Source organism: Drosophila elegans, unplaced genomic scaffold, assembly GCF_018152505.1.
Source record: "Drosophila elegans isolate 14027-0461.03 unplaced genomic scaffold, ASM1815250v1 contig_753, whole genome shotgun sequence".
Lineage (NCBI taxonomy): Eukaryota > Metazoa > Arthropoda > Insecta > Diptera > Drosophilidae > Drosophila > Drosophila elegans.
The window spans coordinates 852,654-880,295 of record NW_024546108.1 but is presented as its reverse complement, the minus strand read 5'-3'; the positions used below and the strand labels follow the sequence as shown (position 1 = coordinate 880,295).

Below are 27,642 nucleotides of genomic sequence, written 5' to 3'. Positions count from 1 at the left end.
TACCGGATGTAGGGCATATCTGAAAAATTACATGCTATACATAATTTTCAATTTTTCCGAACAAAGATTAAAAATAGTTTGTGTCGACACCTAAAATTCCTCTCCGCAGGTATAGTTAATTTAATTGTTTTTCGTACGTATAAAGTCCCCAACTTCAGCGACAGTCTGAATCGGAACTTTGTCTCAGAATAGCCGTGCGACTTTGTAACTCTTTTTAATATCCAGTAAAATCATTTGTCTTTGTTTTATTAATAGAAAAATTTAATGCGTTGTAACTGAAAATGTTATAGTCCTTATATAATATTATCAAATCACGTGCAAGACCGACATAGCATTGTTAGGAAACAAACTTAAATTTTTTTGGGTTTTCTCTGGCCGACGCTATCCGCTTGAATCAGGCAAGGACCAGGTCGCTCGAGAGGTTCGAGTCTGTACGGATTCCACCAATACAAGGGCGGGAGGACGGAATCTATCTCTCTGGCCGACGCTATCCGCTTGTACTAGGCATGAACCAGGTCGCTCGAGAGGTTCGAGTCCAGAGAGAGAGGAAACAGGGAGGCAATTTCTTTCGTCTGTCTGAAATAAAGCTCTAGTCGTCTGTCTGTGAGCGAGTCTACCTGTTTCCGACGACTGGGAGGGAGGGGGTTTCGGACAGTTCCTTCTACGGGGAATCAGCACTCCGGTGGAGGCTGTAGTCCTGGGAAGAGGTCAGAAGGACATGAATGGAACTGGTGTCTCCGGTGGAGACCAGTTGAATCCTATCATAAAATTCACTTATTTAGGGACCTTTTTAATAACTTCTTGGGGGCTTAATTTCGGACGGTTTCTTGACCCATAAACAACTTCCAATGCCAGCGAACCCGATTTAAAAATTTCTGTATTCTCTTCATAATACAATTGTCAAATAAAACTGCTGTTGTATGCATTCAAGTTGGTTATTTGAAGATTTACCTCAATTATTTTTAATGTTTATATTTTTCTGATTTAACAAAAAAAAGTGTGGCAGGCGTCTGCCACTATCAAGGTTGGTTATTGTTTATTTATTATTTAATTACTTCGGCACGAGCCAAAACCTTGAAATAAGAAGATAGGTCAGTAAATGGCAGGGAAGAGGAAAAAGGTAACGTTGACAATACCGCCTACTAGGACTGCAAGGGCTTCAACCTTAGTCGCAAGACAGGCCTGGAGAGCCAGACAAACCGTGACAACTAGCGATCAACAGGCACAGGAACAGTCGGTCAGCTTTGGCAGCAAGCTAGATAATTTAGGAAGCCTGGCAGATTACCACAGTTCCACCATGGAGGAGTCAACAGAAGCTGTAGGGGGTGAAAACTACTACTTAGGACCGCCACAAGGAAGGTCCAGCGTGCTACCTAATACAGGAGCACGGTCACGACAGTCGGAGTCAGAAAGCAGGCTGGAGCGAATGATGTCTGCGTTGATCATGCAAGGCAACGAGTTAAGGGCTACAGTCGCAACACAGATTACGGAATTAAACGCCCTGATAATTAATCTGCAAACAAAAGTGGCAGAAATGAGTGAATCACAATCAGGTAATTCACAAACAACCGGAGACACGCCTGCACAAAGCAGCACTTCTCGGCCGGCACCGTCGAGCCGCGGTGAGCGTCAACTTAACACCGAAACAGGAGTTTCGGGGTCAGCACCGCCGCCAGAACTTAATTCCATGGACCAACATAATCAGAATGACTCTGGCAGACGAAACTGCAACAGTGCATGTGAGATATCGGGAGCTGAGCACCGACCAACAGAGAACCGGAACGTTAGATTGGACAAGTGGAATCTTAAATTTAATGGGACCAGCCGAGGGATGTCAAAAGAAAGTTTTCTCTTCCGAGTAGATCGCATGAAAGCACTGTATGGGTATACAGATGAACAGGTATTCCGAGAATTCCACTGTTTACTCACTGGCTCCGCCAGCAAATGGTATTGGCAAATGCTTGAAGACAAAGCGGACGACCATTATTTTGGGTACCACTCGTTAACCCGAGCGATGACCAGAGCCTTTTCGACATCGGAGAACGACTATGTCACCATAAAAGAGTTAATGGAACGACAGCAGGGATATAACGAGAGTTTGGAGGCTTATATTTCTGCGATGCACAATCTGCAGTTTAAACTAAGAAATAAGATTCCAGAATCCAACCTGGTTTAGATATTGAAGGAGAACCTTAATTCGCAGATGGGAGCCTTTTTGTTGGCGTCAAGCATATCGACATTAGCCGAGTTTAAGAGGGAAGGAATACGGGTCGAAAAATGGTTGAAGGACAAGAGGTCGCGCCCGCGGCACGTTAACGAAATCATAAATGAATCGGAAGAAGGATATGAAGCCGATGACTACCAGGTGGAGGCTTTTCAGAACAACCGGCCACCGAAGGGAGCTGGAATGGTAAAGCCAGCAAGAGGAAATCCATTTCGTCAAAACTTGGACAAGAAAACCTTGGAGTCAATGGGAACGGAACCCGGAGGGGAATGCACATCCCCGTTTCATACATACCTTTGCTACACGTGCAATAAGCCGGCAGACTTTCATCTACTCACTCTTCTTTTTTACGGAAAAGTCTGATCGGAGAGCCGGGGAAGACCGGTCAGAAAAACGACACCCCGAGACAATAAAAGAGGCGACCTCAAGCCCCGCACAGATATCGTCTCATAAGACATGGTATCAGCGTAAGGCAGATTACGAGGAGGCTCGCGCCCGTATCTTTAATACGGCACAAGAGGAAGAAGACGAAAGGAGTAACCGGAACAATAAGAAACTTCGACACCTGCACCAGACCCTGGAGACTGCACGGGAACTTAAAAGAAAATTAGTTGCGTCTATCTTTAGCCTGAAAAATGAAATGTCTTTTTGCCAAGACAAAAGTAGACGGCGAAGAGATTGTAGCCTTATTGGATACAGGGGCAAGTGCCAACTGCATTGGCAAAGGAGCGGAGCTGTTTTTACAACGGAGGCAGCATAAGATGCAAAGATTAACCAGACAAAACGTACAAACGGCCAGTGGGGGGAAAACTCAAGTTACAGGCATGATCACTCTGCCGGTAGAATGGGAAGGCGAAACCAAAGAATTGGAATTTTTAATAGTGCCCACCCTACAACAACACTTTTATTTCGGAATAGAATTTTGGGAGGAATTTAAGTTGCCTTTACCGGGGAAACGCCTATTAGAGGTTGCGGAGTTAGATACAGTAGCGCCCGAAAAAGAGAATCCCGAACGCTCCGAAACTGCATACACCCCACACAAACTTACCGAACAACAGGAAAGCACCCTTAAAAAGGTAGTCAACACCTTCCCATCCTGTACGGATATGGGCTTAGGAAAAACCGAGTTAGAAGAACATGTCATAGAGGTTACCCAGGAGAATTTACCTATCAAGCAGAGGCATTATCCCATCTCACCAGCAAAACAGAAACTGGTATTTGCCGAACTCGACCGAATGATAAAATTAGGGGTAATAGAGGAAAGTAACAGTAGTTGGAGTTCCCCTGTGACCCTAGTACAAAAGGGCCCCAAAAATCGCCTTTGCCTAGACGCCCGCAAAGTTAATGCCCGGACTGTAAAGGACGCATACCCGTTACCACACATAGAGGGTCTACTAAGTCGTCTACAAGAAACGTTCTTTATATCTGCTATTGACCTAAAAGATGCATTTTGGCAAATACCGCTGGAAGCAAAAAGTAGAGAAAAAACAGCTTTCACAGTGCCAGGACGACCTTTATACCAATTTACCGTCATGCCGTTCGGCCTGTGTAATGCTGCCCAGCGCATGTGCAGACTGATGGACAAAGTAATTCCAGCAGCATTAAGAGAATTCGTTTTCGTATACCTGGATGATTTACTGGTCTGTTCTCCAACTTTTGAAGAACATTTGGAAATGTTGCGATAGGTCAGTGATTGCCTGAGGAGAGCAAAATTAACAATCAATGTGGCAAAAAGTAAGTTCTGTTACAGGCAAGCTAAATACTTGGGGTATGTAGTAGGTGGGGGTTGCATAAAAACCGATCCAGCAAAGATAAAGGCTATTCAAGAATTCCCACAGCCAATATCCGCTAAACAGATGCGGAGATTTTTGGGAATGACAGGGTGGTACCGGCGTTTTATACAAAACTACGCTCAAACGGCAGCACCGCTTCATGAAAGCCTCAAAAAGGACCGAGTCAGGAAATATGAGCTCGAGGAAGAGGGTATTAAAGCCTTTGAGGCACTGAAGACCAGCCTGGTATCAGCACCTGTGTTAACAACACCGGATTTTTCAAAACCTTTCACGATTCAGTGCGATGCATCGACGACCGGAGTCGGAGGGGTGTTGTTCCAGACAGATGAAGAGGGTGGCGAGCATCCTATCGCGTACATGTCCTCGAAACTGGACAAAGCCCAAAGGAACTACAGCATCACTGAACTTGAATGTCTAGCGGCAATATTGAGCATCAGAAAGTTCCGCCCATACGTTGAAGGAATGCCTTTCAAGGTCATAACAGATCATGCTAGTCTAAAGTGGCTCATGGGCCAGAAAGATTTATCAGGCAGACTAGCAAGGTGGAGTTTGAAACTACAGGCCTTTGATTTTGAAATCGAACATCGGAAAGGGTCACAAAATGTGGTTCCAGATGCGCTTTCAAGGGTACATATGGATGAAGTAACAGCGGGACTTAGGGATGCGGCAGAGATTAACATAGACCTACAATCAGCAGCGTTCCAGTCGAAAGAATACAAAGAATTGGCTCAAGCTGTTGAAAAACACGCAGAAAAGACTCCGGATACCCAAACGTCCGAAGGATACGTTTATAAGAGGGTAGGATTCCGAACAGGCGAAATAATTAATGAGGACCGTGCTTGGAAGCTGTGGGTTCCAGAGGAACTTCGGCAGGACCTAGTTCATCAGGCCCACCATTCTCAAATGGCAGGACATGGCGGCATACACCAAACTTTAGCTCGACTAAGACAGTTATATTACTGGCCCGCAATGACGGTTGATGTACAAAGAACTGTTAAGAATTGAGAAATTTGCAGAGTCAGCAAAACATCGAACAAATCCAGCCGACCGCCGATGGGAAAACAACGAATAACTGAGCGGCCAGGACAAAGACTTTACATTGATTTCATGGGACCATATCCCCGTACCAAATCCGGAAACACCGTGATCTTTGTGTGTCTGGACCATTTCACCAAATTCGTCTGGCTAGAGGCAATGCGAAAAGCAACCGCAACAGCCGTAGTAACCTTCCGTGAAAGAAACATTTTTCATCAATTCGGAGTGCCAGAATATATTCACTCCGATAACGGTAAGCAATTTGTGTCGTTAACATTTGCCGAGTTAGTCAGCCAATATGGAATCCGACACGTTCGAACGGGCTTCTATTCGCCACAAGCAAATGCAGCAGAACGAGTAAACCGATCCGTGCTACAAATGCTCAGGTCAGCCACGGACAAAGACCAGCGGCATTGGGACACACACCTGAGTCGAATCTCGTGTACACTACGAAGTGGCTATCACGAAGCTTTGGGACTGGAACCATATTATGCAATGTTTGGGACCAAAATGGTCACGCACGCAAGTGCGTATCCGATCATGAGACGTATCGGCGGCCTATCGGCAACAGATCAAGCTCTATGCTTGGCGGATAAGATGGAACTCATACGCAGTATAGTTAAGCAAGGGTTAGCCCGGGCACACGAAAAAGCTGAAAAACGTATAATACACGCAGTAAGGAAATTGAATTTGCAGTAGGTCAGGTGGTATACCGAAAAAACGACAAGCAGAGTAACCGAATGGAAGGGTATAATGCAAAGCTAGGGCCCAATCGGGTACGGTGTCTCATACTTGGACGCAAGGGAGGGTCGCTGTACGAATTAGGGAATTTAGCTGGAATAAGTATTGGAGTATATCATGCCAAAGACCTTTTCGCTGCTTGAAACTGGTTGAAAACCAACAGCAATCAGTGCAATTGTACTACACAGCAAAGGAGGATCGTTCTTTTTTTGGAGCAGCCAGTAAGAAAGAAGCAAATAACTATGAAACTCATGCAAGACATCGAGAACACGAGGGAGGCCGTGAAGAGGCATCTGGAAAGGTGCGAGGCCGAGGGAAGACCCCTCCCCTCAGAAGCTGACGCTCGGGACCGCAGAGACATAGCGGTGGACGAGCGGGAAAGACTCGCCTGGGTTGATACTGAACTAGAAGATACACTACGAGCAACGCAGTGGGAAATTGAGAAGACCACGGCAAGGATAAACGCCGATTACAACCGCCTCAACGAACTAATTCGGTTGAGGGACGCAACACAGCGGGAACTGCGGATATGGCAGGAGGACTACCGCCAGGCACGGCTCGAGACTCCGCACTTCGAAGCGACGTTCGAATACATATACGCAAAGAACGAGCGGATCCGGCGAGAAAGCCGATTTGCAATTCGCCGGCGGCAGAGGAGGCAAAGTCTGCCTCCAGAATACCGTATCTACACCATGGCGGAAGACGACGATGAGGAGGAAGACGACGACGAGCCGACCCCGGCAAGACGGCGTTTGTCAGAGTAAAGAGAGAAAAAAAATATATATATATATAAAATCGTATCGTATCAAATAAATGGAAAAAAATAAAAATATATATGTGTATTCCACCTGACTTTTTTTCTATTCTTTTGGTTAAAAATTAATGATAATAATAGCCCGGATATATCAGTCGGTAGAGCATGAAACTCCTAAATCCCAGGGTATTGGTCGAGGCCACACGTTAGGGCAATAACGGACTAATTACAATCGCTCCTCGTAGTTTTTTTGCGAGTGCATTCCATGCTGAATCAGCATCGACGACCCTCGAGCGTGTTACGGGAGCGGGGTAAGAAATAAAACCAGAAAGAAATAGATACCGTAACCAGAGACAGAAGACACTGTGAACTGCAGGTGGCGAAACACCGAAGTTGGTCAATACAGTAACCAGCAACGAATTGGTCAGAGTAAGCAATTCATACGAACATACAACCGACAATAGGTGTATGCAGCAATTAATATGAAACCTAGCAGAACCCAGAAGTGGGACAGTAAGCCAGAAAAAGGGGAAATTCTGTACCTAAGTGGGAACACTTAGATAACCCGGAAGCAAAACCACCGGTATAAAAGAGCCCCACCTCAGGTTCAAAGGCGGAGTAAAAAAGATCATTGCGAGTCGGGCAGCCGGAGTCCAAGATAAGTGCGAATCAGACAAGAAACGACCGCGGAACCGCGTTAGGTCCACTACTGGCAAAAACAGTAAACGCGAAGGACCTGTCCGAGTGATTAAAGTTAGAACCCGATAGAAATATAACTTATATATCATGGGATCTACAACCTCGAAGGCATCCGACGACACAGCAAACGTGGTGAACAACGTTGAAATTGTAGACCACAAGGAGGACATAACCAAAGTCTACAATGTTTTGTGCCTCATTACTGGACTCTTGATCCTTATGTTGATTCTGAGCTTCCTCCGGATATACAAGCGATCTGTACAGAGACGTCGGGACCACGGACACGAGCTGGAGAAAATCATGGCTGTCGCCGCCAATTGGCCAGAAAGGAGCCATCACTAATATATCAGCCCGTGCAAAGATAAAAACTACATCATTATTATTATTATTTCAATTTTCGACAAAACAATAAACAATACCCATTCATAATAAACCAGCAATTAAATACAAGCAAAAGACCAAAGTTTTGATTTGTAATTGGAACCACCAGAAGAAACCTCAGCTAGAAGTGCTACCGTCAACCGTCGCGAGTGCCGTTTTCACTCTTCTCTTACTCGCAATTCGTAGCGCCGTAAAGCGAATAACTTTTTTTTTGTTTGTGAAATAAGACCAACATCGCGCAATTGCCCAAGAAATGACAATTAACATAATTTTTTTTTATATATAAATTAATCCAACCCCTTATTAATAATGCTAAGAGAATTTGCACTAATATAAATATATTTATGCATATGTGTATAATTAATTTTCCAAACCCAGAATACCACAATGAGAGCTCTCGTCGATGGAAATAAAAAGGGGTAAGTGAGTTGTGTTCGACTTACTGTCAAGCAAACTTTTTATATATATATATTTACACATATGCGTATATACCTAGATCTTTGTGCAATTTAAACATTTAGATATATATATATATAGTCTTCATACATTAGATTTAACGTCCTGTAAGATTCATATTATTATTTTTATAAATTAGCCCAAAATATTATTCTTAAATATATATATTCATTCTTAATGTTTCTATTTTTATTCGTTAATAAAAATATTACATACACTATATACAGAATATTTCTCAATTTAATTAATTTGGCACCCCAATTTACTCTTATATTTGTCAATTAAATGTGCACCTTTTTAAATAAAAATCTTTTTAATAAATTGTAATATGAAGCAGAACTCAATAATGTCTTGGTAAACGTTTATAAAAGGTGGAGCTGGCGCAAATGGAAAAAATCGGGTCAAGAACAATGACATAACTTTCGACTGACGACATTGACACTAGGGGATCGCATTGCAGTGGCCGGCGGCGATCCATCGGCATACGGGACGTATGAAGGGGCAGGGTAAAACAGCCACACGCTGCCGATCGAAATTCGGTCAAGCGCTCGAACTAGCTACTTGAGAAGCTTGTGGGCAGCGACGACAAATGACAAAACGAACTGAACGATCTCTATATTTTTCCTAAGGCACGATAAATTTATTCTCGTTATGTAGGGGAGGGAGTGGTTTCCAAAGGACCCACCCCATCTGGCGAGCTTAGCCGGCACCCAGCGTGCCTACTCAGGACGCAACTCCCTCGGCCCAAGTCCTGTGGACTGGGCACTAATACACCGACGTAACAAAGCTCCAACTAACGTATTTAAAAACCAATTATTTTTACTGACGATAATGATTGTCCTATTTTTTTTGACAACATATCAACACTTTTTAATTTGCAAAAAAATTCCCAGCCTTTAGCTACAGCCTTGAGAACCCTCATCGACACGGTCACAGCCTTGTATGACTCCTTGCTGTCTATTGGGGATGATAGGCGCATTACTAATGCTATTTTAATACATCTGGTAATGAGCAAGGTCGATGCAGGAACTAAAAGAAAATGGGAAGAACAGTTAGATTATACTTCGCTTCCACTTTGGAGCGAATGTGAGGCGGCCCTCAACAGGCGATACCAACACATGGTAGCAGAAGAGGCTTCCAAGCCCAAAACTGTTCAGCAGACCCAATCTAACCCTAAAAAGAATGGAAATAGGAGTTTTTCGTTTGTCGCTGCCAGGAACGACTCTGTTCAATGCATGTATTGCAACTCAGCTGAACATCAGATTGGAAACTGCGCTTCCTTCGCAGCCCTGACAGTTCAGCAAAGATTCGATTTTGCTAAAAGAGCACCCTTATGCATTTACTGCTTAAGAAAGGGTCACACTGTCAAAAAATGCAAATCGAACAGAAGTAGAGTGTGCAATTCCTCACATCACACTTTGCTACACATATATGCCCCAAACACAAATCTCGCGTTGCCACCTCCTTCTCAGCCCACGCTCATGCAGGAGTCTCCATCCACGTCGCATGTTTTGCATGCGAATGCATCGGATCGAGTCATTCTGGCAACTGCTGTTGTGAGCGTCCAAACAAAAAGCGGCGAGTTTGTATTAGCTCGAGCGTTGCTCGACTCTGGTTCACAAATAAGCTTTGTAACCGACGAGCTCGCTCAGATGCTCAAAATTACAAGAGAGGACGTGTGCATGAGCTTGCGAGGCATTGGTGGAACTTATGCCCAAGCCATAAAAAAAATTCACACGATTGTGATTATGAAAAATATTTCTGGTTATCATCCGGATCAAGCGGTGAACACCAGCGGGTGGAGGGTGCCTGAAAATATTCAGTTGGCAGATCCATTCTTCTTCAAGCCCCAAAAAATAGATATGCTTATCGGCGCTGAAACATTCTTTGAACTTTTATCTATTGGCCAGATAAAGCAGGGGCCTGAATTCCCCATCCTACAAAAGACAGTTCTCGGCTGGATAGTGTCAGGCAGATGTGCCTCTGAAAATAATAAAAACGCTGAAAAAATGGTACATATCAGCTGCCAGGAGGAAGCGTTGGAGTCAATTGACACAACCCTGCAGAAATTTTGGTCTGTGGAGGACTTGCCGCCCAAGGCTAAAGTCCATACTCCTGAGCAACAACTCTGTCAACAACACTTTGATCCAAATCGAAAGTAGGTCCCCTCAAGACGAAAACTTTGCCTCGCCTTGAGCTGTGTGCAGCTCACCTTTTAGCAGATCTCTATAATCGTGTCAGGCCATTGCTAAATTCTTCCATTGAGAATGTTTCCCTGTGGACAGACTCCGAGATCACTTTACACTGGATCAAAAAATGAAAAAAAAATCCCTCGTCGTTGTCGGTTTTTGTTTCGAACAGGGTTGCAGAAATTCAGGTGTGGTCGGAGAAAGCAGTTTGGAGACACGTTCCCAAGAAAGTCAACCCAGCAGATATAGTGTCCCGAGGATGTGATGTAGAGGAGCTTACAACGTCCATTTGGTTCAGTGGGTCTTCGTTCTTGCTAGACTCAGAAAATAATTGGCCTGTAAATAAACATTTCGAACTGCCGGCTGATGTAATGTCGATGGAGCTACGCAAATCGGCAATAGCTCTCGTTGTCATCCCAGAGCCAAATTATGTGCTTTAGAAAATAGAGTCCTTTTCGTCGCACCTGAAGCTTCTGAGAGTGTTCGTGTGGGTTTTCCGTTTTATTCAAAGGTGCAGAAAGGTGTCGAAGACCTTTGAAAAAAGTATTTCGCCAAGAGAACTGGATTTCGTTTTTGAGAAAATTATTGAAGCTATCCAATTTCACAAGTTCAGGGACAGCATAAGTAAAATTCGGAAAAATAAACCAGAAGCAACGAATATTCAAAAGCTAAGCCCTGTTCTTCAGGAAAATAAATTAGATTGGTGTTCATCGACATTCCTACGAGTAGGGGGTCGGTTATTGAATGCTCCAATCCCGTACGAAGCCAAATTCCCGTTGTTGCTGTCTATAAGTTCACAGTTCGTCGGATCCCATGTGTCATACCTGCACGTTACGAGCTATCACGCTGTCACGCGAGCTCTCGTAAGTCGTCTGCGCGAGAAAATATGGCTAGTTAATGCTCAAGAAGTCTGCCGACGAACAGTTCGGTCGTGCATGCGCTGCTTTCGCTGTAAGCCGCAACTCTTGACGCAAATTATGGAAAACGTATCGTATCCGTGGTAAGCCACCGTACAAGTCGTACGTGGCCTTGTTCGTCTGTTTTGCGTCCAAAGCGGTCCACTTAGAATTAGTGTCTGACCTAACCACTGATGCGTTCTTGTTGGCATTTCAAAGGTTCGTGAGTTGTCGCGGGATTCCGGAGAGGGTGTGGTGCGACAACGCCACCAATTTCGTCGCCACATGAGAGAGTTCCGAGCCCGTCTGGAGGAGCAGGGGGGCGGTATCGAAACATTCGCATCAAAAAAAGGATGCGAGTTTGCGTTCATACCGCCCAGAGCACCGCACTTCGGTGGACTATGGGAGGCAGGTGTGAAGTCTGCAAAGCACCTGTTCCTTCGGACGGTAGGCCAAGACCTCTTGACCGCGGAGGAGCTCGGAACTCTGCTCACCAGCGTGGAGGCCGTGCTCAACTCCAGGCCCCTCGGCGCTCTAAGCAGCGACCCGAACGACGGCGAGGCCCTGACCCCCGGGCATCTGCTCATCGGCGGCCCTCTTCTGGCCCCACCATCAGCGGCGCTCCCGGACCAGATCAGCCTGACCTGCTTGCGACGATGGCGAGGTGTCTCGTCTCTCAGGCACAGGTTTTGGCAGCGATGGTCCCGGGAATACATCTCCAGCCTCAAGCAGCGGTCCAAGTGGCACCAGGGGGAGCCCAATCTCGTCGTGGGAGCGCTCGTCGTCGTCGCAGAAGACAACCTCCCGCCCCAGCAGTGGAGGATTGGACGAGTGGTAGCGGTGCACGCCGGCGCCTATAGCAAGGTTCGCGTGGCGGACGTCAGGACGCAGGACGGGGAATATCAGCGAGCTGTCCACCGACTGGCCCTGTTGCCCGTTCTGGGCTGAAGGACGTCGTCCCTTCAGAGGGGGCGGTGTTTGCGCACTCAGCGCTTGTATTTAAATCACTAGTTGTAGGGCGAGAGCGGGATCCAATAAAGCTTTCGTCTGTTCGCTCTTGCGAATTCGCCCCGTCTCTTGCCACCGTAGCATAAGTTATGTTCTAAGAGAAATTATTGAAAAATAATTGTTAGTAATCAATCGAACGTCATCGTAGCGACTTCTTTTCGTCGCGTTTTCGACATAGTTTTCACAAAGTTTCGCAAATTAAAATCGTCTCGAACTACTGCGTTCACAAGTTTTCGAGTTGTTAATACAAAATAGTATTATATTTTCACCTATTGTCTTAATTTTTTGACATAGATAAAAATATTTTAAAACAAATTTAAAAAATTAAAAAAACTCTTGTGTTTTTTTTTTTATTTCTAAACAATTAGCTACTGGTCGAAAGCAGATGCATAGCAATGATTCTGTAGTATTTCCATCACCTATTCTGTTTGATAAGCCGACCCAACAACCAAATGGCTATCAATCATACGCCCAAGTTGCTGCAGGAAACAATAATACGAATACTTCTCTAGAAAAAATAGAACACCTTTTAGAAAAACAATTTGAACTCACCAATAACTTGCTTAACATGATTATGTTACTGGTTAATAAACTATGCAAATAAGTCTAAACTTAGGAGTCTGGAATGCCAATGGGCTTTCCAACCATGTTAATGAGATATCCTTATTTTTAAAAACAAATGCAATCGACATCATGCTTGTTTCAGAAACACACTTCACCAGTAAATCTTTTTTTAGAGTAGTTGGATATGACACAATAAGGCTGATCATCCGTCTGATAGATCACATGGAGGCGCAGCAATTCTTGTCAAAAACGGTCTAAAATTTAAAATCATGGACAGCACCAGAGAAAATGCTATGCAGGCTGCCACAGTTGAGATTAAATGCATGCACGCAGATATCTCAATCTCAGCAATATATCTTCCACCAAGATTAACAACAAAAGAGCTCGATTTTAAGAACTTTTTTCAAGGACTGGGGACAAAGTTTATTGTTGGAGGCGACTTCAATGCCAAACATTAACCCAAAGGGATCCGAATTATATAAATGCATACGAAACAATAATATAACAACTCTCTCAACTGGTAAGCCTACATACTGGCCCACAGATATTCGAAAAACCCCAGACTTGATTGACTTCGTAGCATTCTCTGGTATCCCGCAAACACACATTCGTTTAATGGAAAGTTTTGATCTTAACTCCCAACAACCAAGCCAACTGTACCTTACTACTGAAATTCGAGAAAAAATTCAATTCAAAAGGGATCTGAGTAAACGTTGGCAAGAAACTCACTATCCTGCTGACAAAAGGTTATACAACAAATATGCGTCTGAGCTTAAACAATTACTGTCTAATCTACGAAATGAATCTCTAGCGGCATATTTGAGAAACTTAGACCCTAATTCTAGCAACAAAGAGTATAACCTGTGGAGAGCAACCAAATATCTAAAGAGTCCTGCAAAAAGAAACATAATCATCCGCAAAAGCAATGGAAATTGGTGTAGATCTGACGATGAACAAGCTGAGGCATTTGCTCAACACCTGCAATCTGTGTTTCAGCCAAATGATATTAGCAATTCTATAACAGAAGCTGAAATAGAAAACTTTCTTGGGTCACCCTGTCAAATGAGCTTGCCTATTAAAAGAACTCATTTTGACGAAGTTGTCACAGAAATTAAATGCTTAAACATTAAAAAATTACCAGGCCCGGATAAGATAGATGGCATCATTCTTAAAACTCTACCATCAAAATGCATACGGTTTCTCACGCTAGTATTTAACGCTATTCTCAGGCTAGACCACTTCCCAAGTCAATGGAAATGTGCAGAAATCATTATGATCCTCAAGCCAAACAAGACAGAAACTGAACTATCATCTTACCGTCCCATTAGCCTGTTGACAATATTCTCGAAAGTATTTGAAAAAATACTACTGAAGAGGATGTTGCCAATTTTGGACGAACTTGCCATTATTCCTGAATATCAATTCGGATTCAGAAAAAACCACGGGACCACTGAGCAATGTCATAGGGTTATCAATGAAATTGTATCTGCACTTGAGAATAAAAAATATTGTACTGCAACATTTCTTGACGTTCAGCAAGCTTTCGATCGTGTTTGGCACAATGGATTACTCTACAAGATAAAGAAATGGCTGACTGCTCCATTCTATTTATTAATGAGATCCTACTTGTCTAAGAGATGCTTCTACGTGCGGCACAGAAATGATACGTCAACACTACTTCGCATAAACGCAGGCGTTCCTCAAGGGAGTGTATTGGGACCAGTCCTTTATACACTATACACGGCAGATATGCCAGTAACAAACAACTGCACCATTGCAACATATGCTGACGATACAGCCATTCTGGCAACAAGCTCATCTAGAGACGAAGCATCTCATCTCTTGCAATGTGAGCTCAGTCTGATTGAGGCCTGGTTCCTGAAGTCTGTCCAAATAACTTTTACACTAAGACCAGGAAACTGTCCAAATGTCACACTTAACGGCTCAGAAATTCCACAAGACACCTGTGTGAAGTATATTGGCATGCATCTCGACCGCAGACTAGCATGGAAACACCACATAAAAGCGAAAAGACAACAACTCAAACTGAAAACACTGAAAATGTCCTGGTTACTAGGTAGAAAATCAGCAGCCACTTTGGAAAACAAAATTCTTCTCTACAAAGCCATTTTGAAGCCTGTTTGGACTTACGCTATCCAACTCTGGTGAACAGCTAGCAATTCAAATATTAAAATACTTCAGCGCTACCAATCAAAAATCTTGCGACAAATTGTTAACGCTCCATATTATGTAACCAATGCAAATATTCATAAAGATCTAAATATTCCAAGGTTTACTCAAAATGAAATAGACGACGTAACTTCAGATTCCGAGCCCATAGAGATGCAAAAGAGAACAAATTACTAATTTTGGAGAATTATTTTTTCCACAACTTACCCAAGAAAATCCAAGCAATAGTTCAAACCTGTCAAACTTGTAAAGAATCAAAATACGGTAGACACCCCCCAAAAGCAGAAATCCAACCGACCCCTATTCCTAATAACCCAGGAAAAATAGTTCATATTGATATTTATATTACCGAAAAACAAAGAGTCTTAACGGGAATTGACAAGTTTTCAAAAAATTAAAAAAAAAGGTTTTAGAGTAAAGAGCATCGGAAGATATTAAAAATCCGTTGAGGGAAATGTTAATTGCTTTCAGCATGCCGAAATGGATAATAATGGACAATGAACGGTTATTTGGCTCAGCAGCAATAAAGTTTATGTTAGAAGATGAACTCAAATCATGCGGTGTCTTAAAAAGATAACGGGAGTTCAGGAATATAATAAATCGATCCATTCTGTAACAAAAGTAAGACCGTTAGACATATTTTTCAACAGCACAATCTCCAGTTCAGAAACATAGAAAAAAAAAACGAGAAGAAATAAAACAGACAATTAAATTAAATTAAACAGGCGACCTCAAATACCACAATCAAGGAAGAATACTACCAAAACTTTTTAAACTTACACCTAGATACAAGGCCGAGAAGGTAGCGGAAAATAAAACGACCACCATTAAAACACAAACCGGATTAGCCGCTAAACAAGACGGAACATTTAAAATCATCCACATCTTTAACCTACAAAGTTATGAGAAAGCTCTGGCGAAGGTAGAAGAATCATTTCATTCACATACCTCATCTCATCCATTACCCCCACATCTTTCCTATGACCTATAACAGATCCAAACGGATTTACGCATACTCCAAACTCAAAAAATACAAGAAAAAAAAAAGCAAAAAAGCAATAGGTACTGCATGGAAATGGCTGGCGGGATCACCAGATCACCACGACTATCAGATCTTAGAAGATAAGATAAATGAGCAGTCAGAAAACAACAATAGACAAGTAGTAATTAACAGAATAATTAATAAAAAATAAACCAACTTAATAATGCTACTAATGCAATGTTGAAAATTACCCAGAGCTCGGAAGAAATCGTAAATCAAAAAGCAAATATTTTAAAGTATAAAATTCAATTAATAAAAGAAGAAATATCATAACCAACATAATATACGCAATTACTTGGGCCAAATTTAACACAATAAATTCATTTGTACTTACAAGCACAGAAACCAAAATAGTGAAGAAATTTTTTAAAAAAGAAAATAACTTATTTTTCAACATAGAAGAATTATTGGAATTTGCTCGAATCAAATTAGCCACAAATGGCAACGACATTATTTACATTATTAGCCTCCCAACCATTAAATCAGATAATTGGAGAACTTTAAAAATTAAAGCAATAAAAAAAGCCCAAATAATCAATGATATAAAATATGAAAATTTTTTAGAATGTAAGAGACAATTATTTGCAATAATTAAAACTTGTGAATCCTATAATGATAAGACAATTTGTAATTCAGAACATTTGTTAGATTTAAGCAATGATACTTGCGTAAACACTCTTTTAAACCTTCGAGAACCAGAATGTAAGATGATCAACAATCAACATATACCGGATTTCGAAGAAATACTCCAAGCCACCATCCTGCTAAACAACTTCAATGAACCAGTCTCACTAGATGAAAAACTTCTACAACTGCAAGGCTCTTTCATAATACAATATCGTAATTCGACGGTAACAATTGGCGAAACCATCTTCAAGTCAAATCGGAAGAAATCGTAAATCAGAAAGCAAATATTTTAAAATATAAAATTAAAGCATCAAATTTAAAAATTCAAAAAGAATTTGATCTTTCAAAGTGTGATCAAAAGTCGATACTTCACAACAGTTCCAGTAGCTGATATCACTGAATGACCTATAACAAGGTAACGACGTTAAGTTTGTCATGAATGTAGGCAACAGGGCTAAAATCGCACTGCCTTTATTTATTCTAAGCCAAAAGCGCAATCAACCAGCTACTGTCCAGTATACTACTCAACCCAAATGTTGAATACCTTCTACAACAACCCTTGCAGTTTCCTTTGCCAATGTTCTTCGTTACCCATCAGCCAGGACCTCTCATCCCGAAATAATAGGAAATTTTTGCACTTTTACCAAAATTACCAGATCAACCGCTGCCAGCTCAAAATGTTCAACCAACATTTCAATAGTTATTTTATAACTACACACATTGCTAACAACATTTGTATACCCTTGCAGAGGTTATTATTATTAATAATATTATAATTTCAGTCAGAAGTTTGCAACGCAGTGAAGGAGACATCTCCGACCCTATAAAGTATATATATTCTTGATCAGCATCACTAGGAGAGTCGATCTAGCCATGTCCGTCTGTCCGTCCGTCTGTTCGTTCATCTGTCCGTCCGTTTCTACGCAAACTAGTCTCTCAGTTTTAAAGCTATCTGCATGAAACTTTCCCAAAAGTTGTCTTTCTATTGCAGGTAGTATGTAAGTCCGATCTAGCCGGACTATAGCATGTAGCTCCCATAGGAACAATCAGTAAAATAAATTTAAAAAAATTATAACTTTACTGTTTTTATACCCTTGCAGAGGGTTTTATAATATTAGTCAGAAGTTTGCAACGTAGTGAAGCAGACATCTCCGACCATATAAAGTATATATATTCTTGGTCACCATCACTAGGAGTGTCGATCTAGGCATGTCCGTCTATTCGTCCGTCTGTCCGTTTCTACGCAAACTATTCTCTTAGTTTTAAAGCTATCTGCATGAAACTTTCCCACAAGTTGTCTTTCTATTGCAGGTAGTATCTCTTTAATTTAGTATAATTTAGTTTAATCTTTTATTTATAATTATTTTAGATCTTTTTAGTTCTTCGACGTATAGTAATGGTTAAATATTTCAGAATAACGGTATAAATTTCATCAAAATCGGACTACTATGTCATATAGCTCCCATGGAAACAATAAAAATAAAATGTTTTTTGTGAATGTATCTTTTCTATTTTGTTATTTTTTTTTTAATTCTTTTTGACTTATTAATAATTTGACAGTTCAGAATTACGCTTTTAATTTTATTAAAATAGAAAAATGATATCATATAATATATATGTCATATATTATATATAATATCATATAATTATGCTGCAAATCATAATATATCTTCAATGTATTTAAGCATATACGTAATTAATTGATAATTTTAATGATTTCAAGAACATTTAATTTTTGCAATAGCTGCAAGGGTATATAAACTTCGGCTTGCCGAAGTTTGCTTCCTTTCTTGTTTTTATTTATTTTTCCGATTGTTCTTATGGGAGCTATATGCTATAGTCGTCTGATCCGGCTCGTTCCGACTTTTATCCTATCTCAATAGAAAGACAACTTTTGGGAAAGTTTCATGCAGATAGCTTTAAAACTGAGGGACTAGTTTGCGTAGAAACGGACGGACGGACAGACGGACGGACAGACGGACGGACGGACAGACGGACGGACAGACAGACGGACGGACAGACGGACGGACAGTCGGACGGACGGGCAGACGGACGGACAGACGGCTGGACGGACACATGGACGGACAGACGGACATGGCTAGAACGACTCGCATCAAGAATATATATACTTTATAGGGTCGGAAATGTCTCCTTCACTGCGTTGCAAACTTCTGACTGAAATTATAATTCCCTCTGCAAGGGTATAAAAATATATAACGTTGTTGTTTTTTCATTTTTTTAAGTTCTTCGAGATATAGTAATGGTTAAATATTTCAGAACTACGGTTTAAATTTCATAAAAATCGTACGACTATAACTTCAAGCTCCCATAGAAACAATAAAAATATTAAACATTTTTTTTTTAAATTTAACTTTTTTATTTTGTATTTTTTTTAGAAATTCTTTATGATAAATAAATAATTTGACAGTTCAGAATTACGCTTTAAATTTTATTAAAATCGATAAACGATATCATATAGCTGCCGTAGGAACTATCAAATAAACTTCGAATAGCTTCAATGTAAACATACATACACTCATAGAATAAATCCAGAATTTCGATGTCAAATCAAGAACGAACGATGTCAAAAGTAGGGTAAATTCGAATTTTTTTGATTCAAGAACGGAAGGCTATATTCAAATACGATTTATTCAATCCCAAAGTTCTACATTTGAGAATGAACGTTATCTGTCCAAGTACTCAAAAGTGCTTGAAGAAAGTGCGAAAGATATTGGTTTGAGTACGAAAAATTCTTAATGCAAGTATGAAAGTTTCTTAACTTAAGTTTTTTAAAATATTTTTTTTTTGTTTCTTTCTCTTTTTTTTTCTTTTCTCTTTGACTCCATATGATAATAGAATGAAAGGGAATATGATAAATTGATATGGAAAGGAAACAGAAAAGCAAACCTTATTTTGTTTACTGCAAGTCGACCCAACCGGGATTCGAACCGAGGTCTTTGGATTCGTAGACGCATAAGCCGGTTGCGCCACACTGGCATCACAATTTACTGTGTACTACGCTCGTATACGAATTCGAAGCAATTTGTTTGCAACCAAATAGCTTTTATTAGCTATACTTTTGAGGTCAACTAGATAAAAATTTAAATAAAAGCAGAACGTTTGAAAAAACAAATAATAGCTTACCCAATGTTTATTGTTCAAAGATACTTACCCCCTAGGCCTACGAAATGTTCTTGTTTTAAATTAATAGTTCTTGTTTTTTTGTTAAATTAATAGTTTTTAATAGAGTTTACTGTTTTTAATAATTTTGATATTATTTACAAACACTATATGCAGGGATAAAGCGAAAAATATCGTTTTCTCTATGTATTAAAAAAAGCATTTTAAAATATTATTATCAAGTATGACCCGTACATATTCAGTACACGTTCGTCCTAATAATTTTAAGAATAATTCGGCCGATTTTCATGAACGTTCGTGCTAAAATTATTCGTTCTACTTTTTCCTGGGTGTACACGCAAGTCAATCATAATTTTAATGTTTTCAAGAACATTTAATTTCTGCAATAGCTGCAAGGGTATATGCCGAAGTTTGCTTCCTTTCTTGTTTTTTTATTTTTATTGTTTCCATGGGAGCTAAGTGATATAGTCGTCTGATTTTGATGAAATTTAAATAGTGCTTCTGAAATATTTAATATTTTTAAATTTATATATGTCGAACAACAAAAAAAATAATTAAAAAACACCAAAGTTACAATTTTTTTTATTTATTGTTCCTATGGGAGCTATATGCTATAGTCGTCCGATTTTGATGAAATTTAAACCGTAATTCTGAAATATTTAACCATTATCTCGAAGAACTAAAAAAAAATTGAAAAACACCAAAGTTATATTTTCTTTTGTTTTTTTTCCAATTGTTTCTTTGGGAGCTATATGCTACAGTCGTCCGATCCGGCTCGATTCGACTTATAGAAATAGAAAGACAACTTTTGGGAAAGTTTCATGCAAATAGCTTTAAAAGTGAGAGACTAGTTTGCGTAGAAACGGACGGACAGACGGATGGACAGACGGACATGGCTAGATCGGCTCTATAATACCCTCTGCAAGGGTATAAAAATAACATTTAGCGGAGCCAATACAAATGTTAAGGTTTTGGTAACGGTTATTTCAAATGCTATTTATTTAGGTTATTTTTTCGGTTAGGCAAAAGCAAATTATTTCGTTTCGGGTTTCGGTTTTGGTTACGGTTTTAATTCGGTTATACCTATTAAGACTAACGGATAGGAAACCAATTGGATACTTTGTTTTAAAGTCCTGAAATAATTTTTATTTGTGTTGGGCAGGTCGTTACAATAAAAGTTTTTTCTACGACTTTTTGAAAAACTAGCTAATTTAGCGGCAAATCCCTTAAAATTGCACGTCTGTGCAAGGCTATAACTAAATTCATAAATACACATTTTAAAATTTTTTATTCCGCACGCTTCAATAAAAAATCTTTGTGTAGTTAAAAAGATTGGTTGGAGCGGGACGAAAAATAAAAATATTTTACAATCTTTAATTATTTAGTTGAATGCTTAATAATTTTTCCCCACAAAACTTTATATCAGAAATTTTGGGCATTGAAAGTGCGATCGTCACGTTTTTTTTACTTCGTTAGGAGGTGTTTTTGTTTGTAAAGGGTATAAGAATAATACTGTATTTCTAAAATTGATGCATCTCAGAATGTATGGATAGATGTTGAGAAACAAATAAAAGATAATTTTATTTCACTCTTTCCCAATATTTTGTATGGGAGCTATATGATATAGATTAGGCCGACTGCAACAGACATAAATTTGTTTGCAAATTTGTATCCATATGGCTCTTAAGCTAAGGCTAGTTTGCGTAGAAACGTACGGACGAACAGACGGATGGACAGACGAACATGGCTAGATCGACTCGACTTTATAGGGTTGAAAATGTCATCTTTACTGCGTTGCAAAAATTTGACTGAAGTTATAATATCACAGCCAGAGAATTAAAATAAAGCTGATCAATGAAATCTTGATATGTTTTCTATATAATTATACTTAATTTTTGTGACGTACTTCGACTTCATTTTCTTTAACATACTTAAAAATGTATCGAATATTTCAGATCAATAATAGTCTCTTTATTGTATGTGACCAAACTTATGTGAATAGTTTCTGGATCTTTTTTTCGCTATTACTGGTAATTATTCCCGGCTTTAAGAATATGTTTGACTATCTTCAGTTGAGAATTGCAAGTACTTAAAAAATAATAGTCTTATTTTAAATAATTTGTATTAAATATTTGAATTATGGGAGAGAAGATATATTTAACAAGAACTTGTCTGTGATATTTACCTGACCAGAAATATTTATTATTTATTTTGAATTTTATTGAATTGATTGTTTTGTTGTTATAAGCTTCTCGAGTCGAGCTGTTTCAACTGCGTTAACAAACTTATAGCTCATGACAGGATCTGAGACTCGATGATTCCATGATTTTATGACCTATGTTTCATGAGTCATGACAAACAGATTAAGCTCTAGCTTGAAGCTGAATCACAACTCAAGAGAACTCTAATTTATACATATATGTTATATAGAGTCGGAAATGCCTTTTTTACTACGTTCGATACTTTGAAGCTCATAAAAAGTAAAAAAACTCTAAACAGTTATTTAAAGGAGTGAAGAAACTTAAAGCGCTGCCTGATGTACACAAGTACAAAAGAATAAGTATTTTGCAACTTTGTCTGTGGTGTGTTGAATTAAATATGTGTGTTTGTAAGTGCCGATAATGCCTGACTTAATTTTCAACTGCTTTTGGAGTATGTACTTGTGGAATTTTCTAAATCGTAACTTACCTTCCGCTCCGTTTATCATGTCGTTGCCGTTTCCACTTTCTAAAGCGCCACCAGAACTTACACTTTTAGCGCTCTGAAGCACACCAATTCCATTGCTGTATACGTCGTTCCCTTGCTGCATTTGATTTGAGAAATGGCTTTCCTTGGCACGCACCACTTCGTTCAGTCCCTTGCTATGAGCGGGTGGCTGCTTACGACGCGGTTTAACCGTTGTATGCACGTGAGGCGTTGCAGTCGTGGTCGACTTAGGTGGTAGTCGTAACTCTGCAAAACATTGCACCAATTTTAAAATACGGATAGCTTATTTGAGGGACAATCAAGAAAAGCACAGCAGTAAGTATGCGTAGGTACTCTTAGTACTCTGTGGCATTTAAATGTTTGCGGTTTGACATTGACCTTAAATTTTTGAAACATGTTTTTACTTGCAATGACAAAAAAATAAAGATTATAAATTTTCTTGCAAAGATTTTTCAAATTAGCTCTTAGCATTAAGTTATGTTAATCTAGATTTACCTTAGCATACCTGTATAATAATTTTTCATTTCATACGCGTGGTATTTGTGATATCGCGGCTCGAAAATGTACACTGAGAAAACTCCGACGTTCAAAATTGAGAACATAAATTCTTAAAATGAGGATGAACTTATTTTAAGTACATTTTGATAAACGACTTAATTTGAGGATGTGTGAATTTTGAATTTTAAATATAAAGTTTTTGTTATGAGACAAAAGGTATTCAAAGTCCATATGGTATCATTCTTTTTTTATGTATAAATATTTCATGCCAATTTTAACTTAAAGCTTGTTTCTCTAGAAATAGATAACATTTTTACTTTCCTGTACATGCTATAAGGATAAGTTTCCTAATACAGACGCAATAGCTCGACAAAGTTTGAACAAATTGCAAAAACCTAAGCTCCGAATACAAAAATTAATTCTGAAGAAATACACGCTCGAAAAAATTTTCGGTTAATTTTATCACTTTATCTTGAAAATTGTATATTTACGAATCTAACAAGCTATAAACTTCAACAATCGGCCGGAAATCCAATTTTTTCCAAATTCCAATTATTTTCGGTTTTTAGGCGTGTATTTTTTTAATAATTAAATTATGTTGTCAGAACTTCAGCTTTTGAAATTTTTTTAAACTGTATGGAAAGGTTGGAGAATGATATACTTCTAGTGAAATAAGCTATCGATGTTAACAGTGTTGGTTAAACAGAACTGAAAAAAGTATTAAAATTGGCATGAAAACAGGAAAAAATCGAATTTTTTGGGTGTGTTAGAAGCCGTTTTGCACGCCGTAAAAACGCTTGAATTAATTTTTTTTATATTTATAATTCTAGGTATAATTAATTTATAAAACGTCCTGTTCCAATTTTTTCAATTGTGCTGCCTTCCAATTTATAGTGGGTATTGCTCGAAATGGCATCTTTGAATGCGGTCACCAAAATAAAATGAAAACTACTGAACCGCTCTTTTTGAAATTTGGCAGACTCATTTAACATCTCAAATTGTAGTTAATTTTTTTTGATTAAAATTGATATTTAAAACCAAAGTACGTTTTCTATACCCTTGCAGAGGATATTATAATTTCAGTCAGAAGTATGCAACGCAGTGAAGGAGACATTTCCGACCCTATAAAATATATATATTCTTGATCAGCATCATCGATCTAGCCATGTCCGTCTTTCCATCCGTCCATCCGTCCATCCGTCCGTATGCCCGTCCGCCCGTCCGCCCGTCCGTTTCTACGCAAACTAGGCTCTTAGTAAAAGCTATCTGCATAGAATTTTCCCGAAAGTTTTCTTTCTTTTGCAGGTAGTCGATGCGAGCCGGATTGCACGAGGTGCCAAAGGGACAATCAATTTCAGTTTTAAGTCTGTTTAAGTCGGGCGAATGTATCATATAGCTCTCATTGGAACAATCATAAAATTTAAAAAATTATAACGTCGCTGTTTTCTAATTTTTTTTGTGTTTCATATTTGTTGAAATTTAGTAATGGTTTAATATTTCAGGATTACGAATTGTCGTTTTTCTTTCGATTCAGCAGCGTAAGTCAAAAAATTAGCAAGCAAACTATTTTCAATTTTTTGATTTTTTTTCAATGGCAGTGTCCAAAAAGCTGGCATTTAATTTTATAAGCAATATCTGGTCAAGAACATTCTGTCCTAAGCGATTGCGCATGTCGCTTACCGCTTGCTACTTTATTTTCTTACGCTGCTAAAACAAAACAAAAGCGACAAAAAGCAAACTCATCCAACAGTCGGATGCAATAATTTTCCCGAATGCGACTTGCGACGACTTCCGACAGACGATTCCAGCCGCTGCTCTGACTTACACTCATAACTGTAAGCAACAGCAAAGCAGCAAGCAATGATACGAAAACAAGCGACTGTTACTGCTTTTTGATTTTTGTCGCTTTTAGATTTTTGAATTTTCTTCGACTGCAACTTCTGCTTTTTCAGGAGCAGAAGCAAAAGCTCTTTTTAAAAAGTCGCAAGCAGTCAAAGCAGCGAAAAGCAAAAATTTGTCGACTATTGCTACTTCGACTGCAGTTTTTTAAACACTAGATTAAGTGTTCTCCCTTGCCCAAAACATCAAGTAAAATTTGTATACAAAAAAATTAAAGGGTACATTGATTCGATGAAAAACAAGTAACATGTAGAAGGAGTTTTTTTTCGACTATATAAAGTTTATATATTCTTGATCAAAGGCAATGTCCGAAAGGATCTAGACATGTCCCTCTGGCTATCCGTCTTACAATTTGCCTAATAGATTTGGCCACTGTTACGATGAGATATGGTGAGCCAGTTATAAAGCTCTATTCATTAAATAACTATCGACTCATAAATAAAACTTCCAAATCGGACTATTATTTTAGAGCTTATTAGAGTTAATGTACATTTTCCGTTGGTAGCGCCACCTAATTTTGGCATTTCAATAATGCCAAGATTGTTAATCTATAATAATATCTTTTATTTTATCAGTAGAGCGTCGTGATGACTATTCTACTTGCTGCCGAACGAGAGAGAGTTTGAGATAGCATTTATCTTGTCTTTAACTTTTTGCCTTACGATATATTTTAATTCTATTAGGTTCCGCTAGAGGGATAATACGGGGCATCACAGCAGTCCCCCTCCAGTGAGGACGTCACGTGTGGATTCATTTGCCTAGAATATGTGCGGATACCTAGCGCTTGATTTGTTGAATTCATGTAATTATCATCCGTTTAATTGGCTGACTTAAGTCGATTTACGGATACTGCCGTCGCTTTATTGTTGACTTTTATAATACAAATTTTGTCTGTGTGTCGTTTTATGACTTCATAAGGACTAGTATAAGGCAGCTTAAAATGTTGTTTAACGGCATCTGTACGGATAAGCACTGATCGATTCCGTTTAGCCTAAAAGCTTCTTATTAATATGATGACTTGTTGGAGAAAGCCTTCACTACGCTTTCAAATATCTGAACTACCTCATACACTAGGAGTTACAAGGAGTTAACTTTTTAGGAAAAATCACGTTCTCTCGCAATATTTTATCTCCCAGTTGTATTTTAGATTTGGTGGCTCTCCTAGTTTTCTCCTTGTATCTCTCTTTATATTCTCCCACTGTTTCCTGAACTCCCCGTTGAATACAAGCTCGGATGGTGGAGAGCCCGTAGTACCGTGGGGAGTAACATTTTTAACCGCTTTACCAATGACCTATTCAAATTTTCTACCTCGCCATTAGCTTGATATGTAGGGATTGTAATGAGGTCAATTCTTTATATTCACATATTGCCGCCATTGTCTGTTCATAACTTTTTTGTATACCAACAGACTACTAAAAATTTCGGACTGTATAAATTTTACTTCTATGTATCTAGAATAATAATACGGGTAAGACATTTTCATTGTTCGCCTCCATTCATTGGCGGATTCATCGAAGCTCAGAGACAGAAACAACTATATGTATACTGCTTGAGATTTTTTGGTAATAAGTTCACGGGCACACTGCCTTTTTACCGTTAAATTCGAACTTTATTGTTTTGTTTATTATATTGTGTTTATCCCGCTAATTTTAACGTTTAAAGGTTTTCAGTTGTTACTTTAAAATGGTAAAAAAAATTTCGTATACATTTAAGCCTCGCTTTTTTGTTCCGTTTTGTCGTCAACTTCAATGAATGAGCAAAATTTTATTTAAAAAGTACAATTGATGTATCGGCCCCGGTGGTATTTTATTAAGTGTTATTTTTTTACCCAATTCCGTCTAGTATTTTACTATCGGGATCTGTCAATTTTCATTGTTCATTGCTCATTGGAATCGTCATACGTTTGTCTTGTTCGCACTTACGTAAAATCGTATAATTAAAAAAATATATGAGCAATGAATAAATGTAGTGACATATTGACATAGTGACATAGTGACTCATTATTTGGCAACGTATCTAATAAATCAATCAATGAATAATAACTCATAATTTATTGCAAGCAGTTCTATTTTTAGCGCAATGCATTAATTATCGAGATTCCTTTTCAAAAACCGGCTGTCGACTAATAAATCGACAAAGAGCTGGTACCCCACATAGGCTCCTTTCTTTTCTTTTCTTTTCTTTTCTTTTCTTCTCTTTTTATTTATTTATTTATTTTGCATCCTAGCACTACGAGTAATTAAACTCTTAGTTTAATGTGCTAGTCACGTGGTGTTATGATACGGAGTTACAATATTCCTTTTCTAAATTACAATTTCTTTCGATATACAATTTAACATAGATTTAAATTTGCGTTAAAATTCAGTTAAGTTAGATAGAGTTTGTGTTAAAGTGTGCGGTTAGGCTAAATTTGTATGTTTGGGCGCTTTTTATTGATTTTATGTGGTGCGGGAGTTGATTCCAGAGACGAGCAAAATTTACAAAAAAGTGATTTGCTGAACTAGACAACCAATTTCGGCTTACAATTAGAACATTAGCTCTTTAAGATGAAGTAAAGCTTAACTCAGAAAACAGGTACGACGGTTTCCTAGTGTGGATAATATTGTGGAGCATTGTCAAAGTTTTGCGCTTTATTACAGATTTAAAATCCAAATTATAAATTTTATTTGCGTATTCAGATATATGGTCACGGGGTCTCAGCTTAAATACATGTCGTGCAATGTTATTAAATACTACATTTATTTTTCTAAAGCTAGTATCATCACAACTACCAGAAAATTGAATGCCATGCAGTAGAGA

At 39.0% G+C, this 27,642-nt stretch overlaps 1 protein-coding gene across 1 annotated transcript in view; it reads right to left on the bottom strand.

Moving 5' to 3' along the window:
• The window catches only part of LOC121467801 (protein amalgam), a 338,558-nt gene that overhangs the window by 32,651 nt on the left and 278,265 nt on the right, over positions 1–27,642 (bottom strand). The window contains exon 9 of the mRNA XM_041710084.1: positions 22,429–22,692. Within this exon, the coding sequence (XP_041566018.1) occupies positions 22,429–22,692 (264 nt within the window). The remainder of the gene's footprint in view (positions 1–22,428; positions 22,693–27,642) is intronic.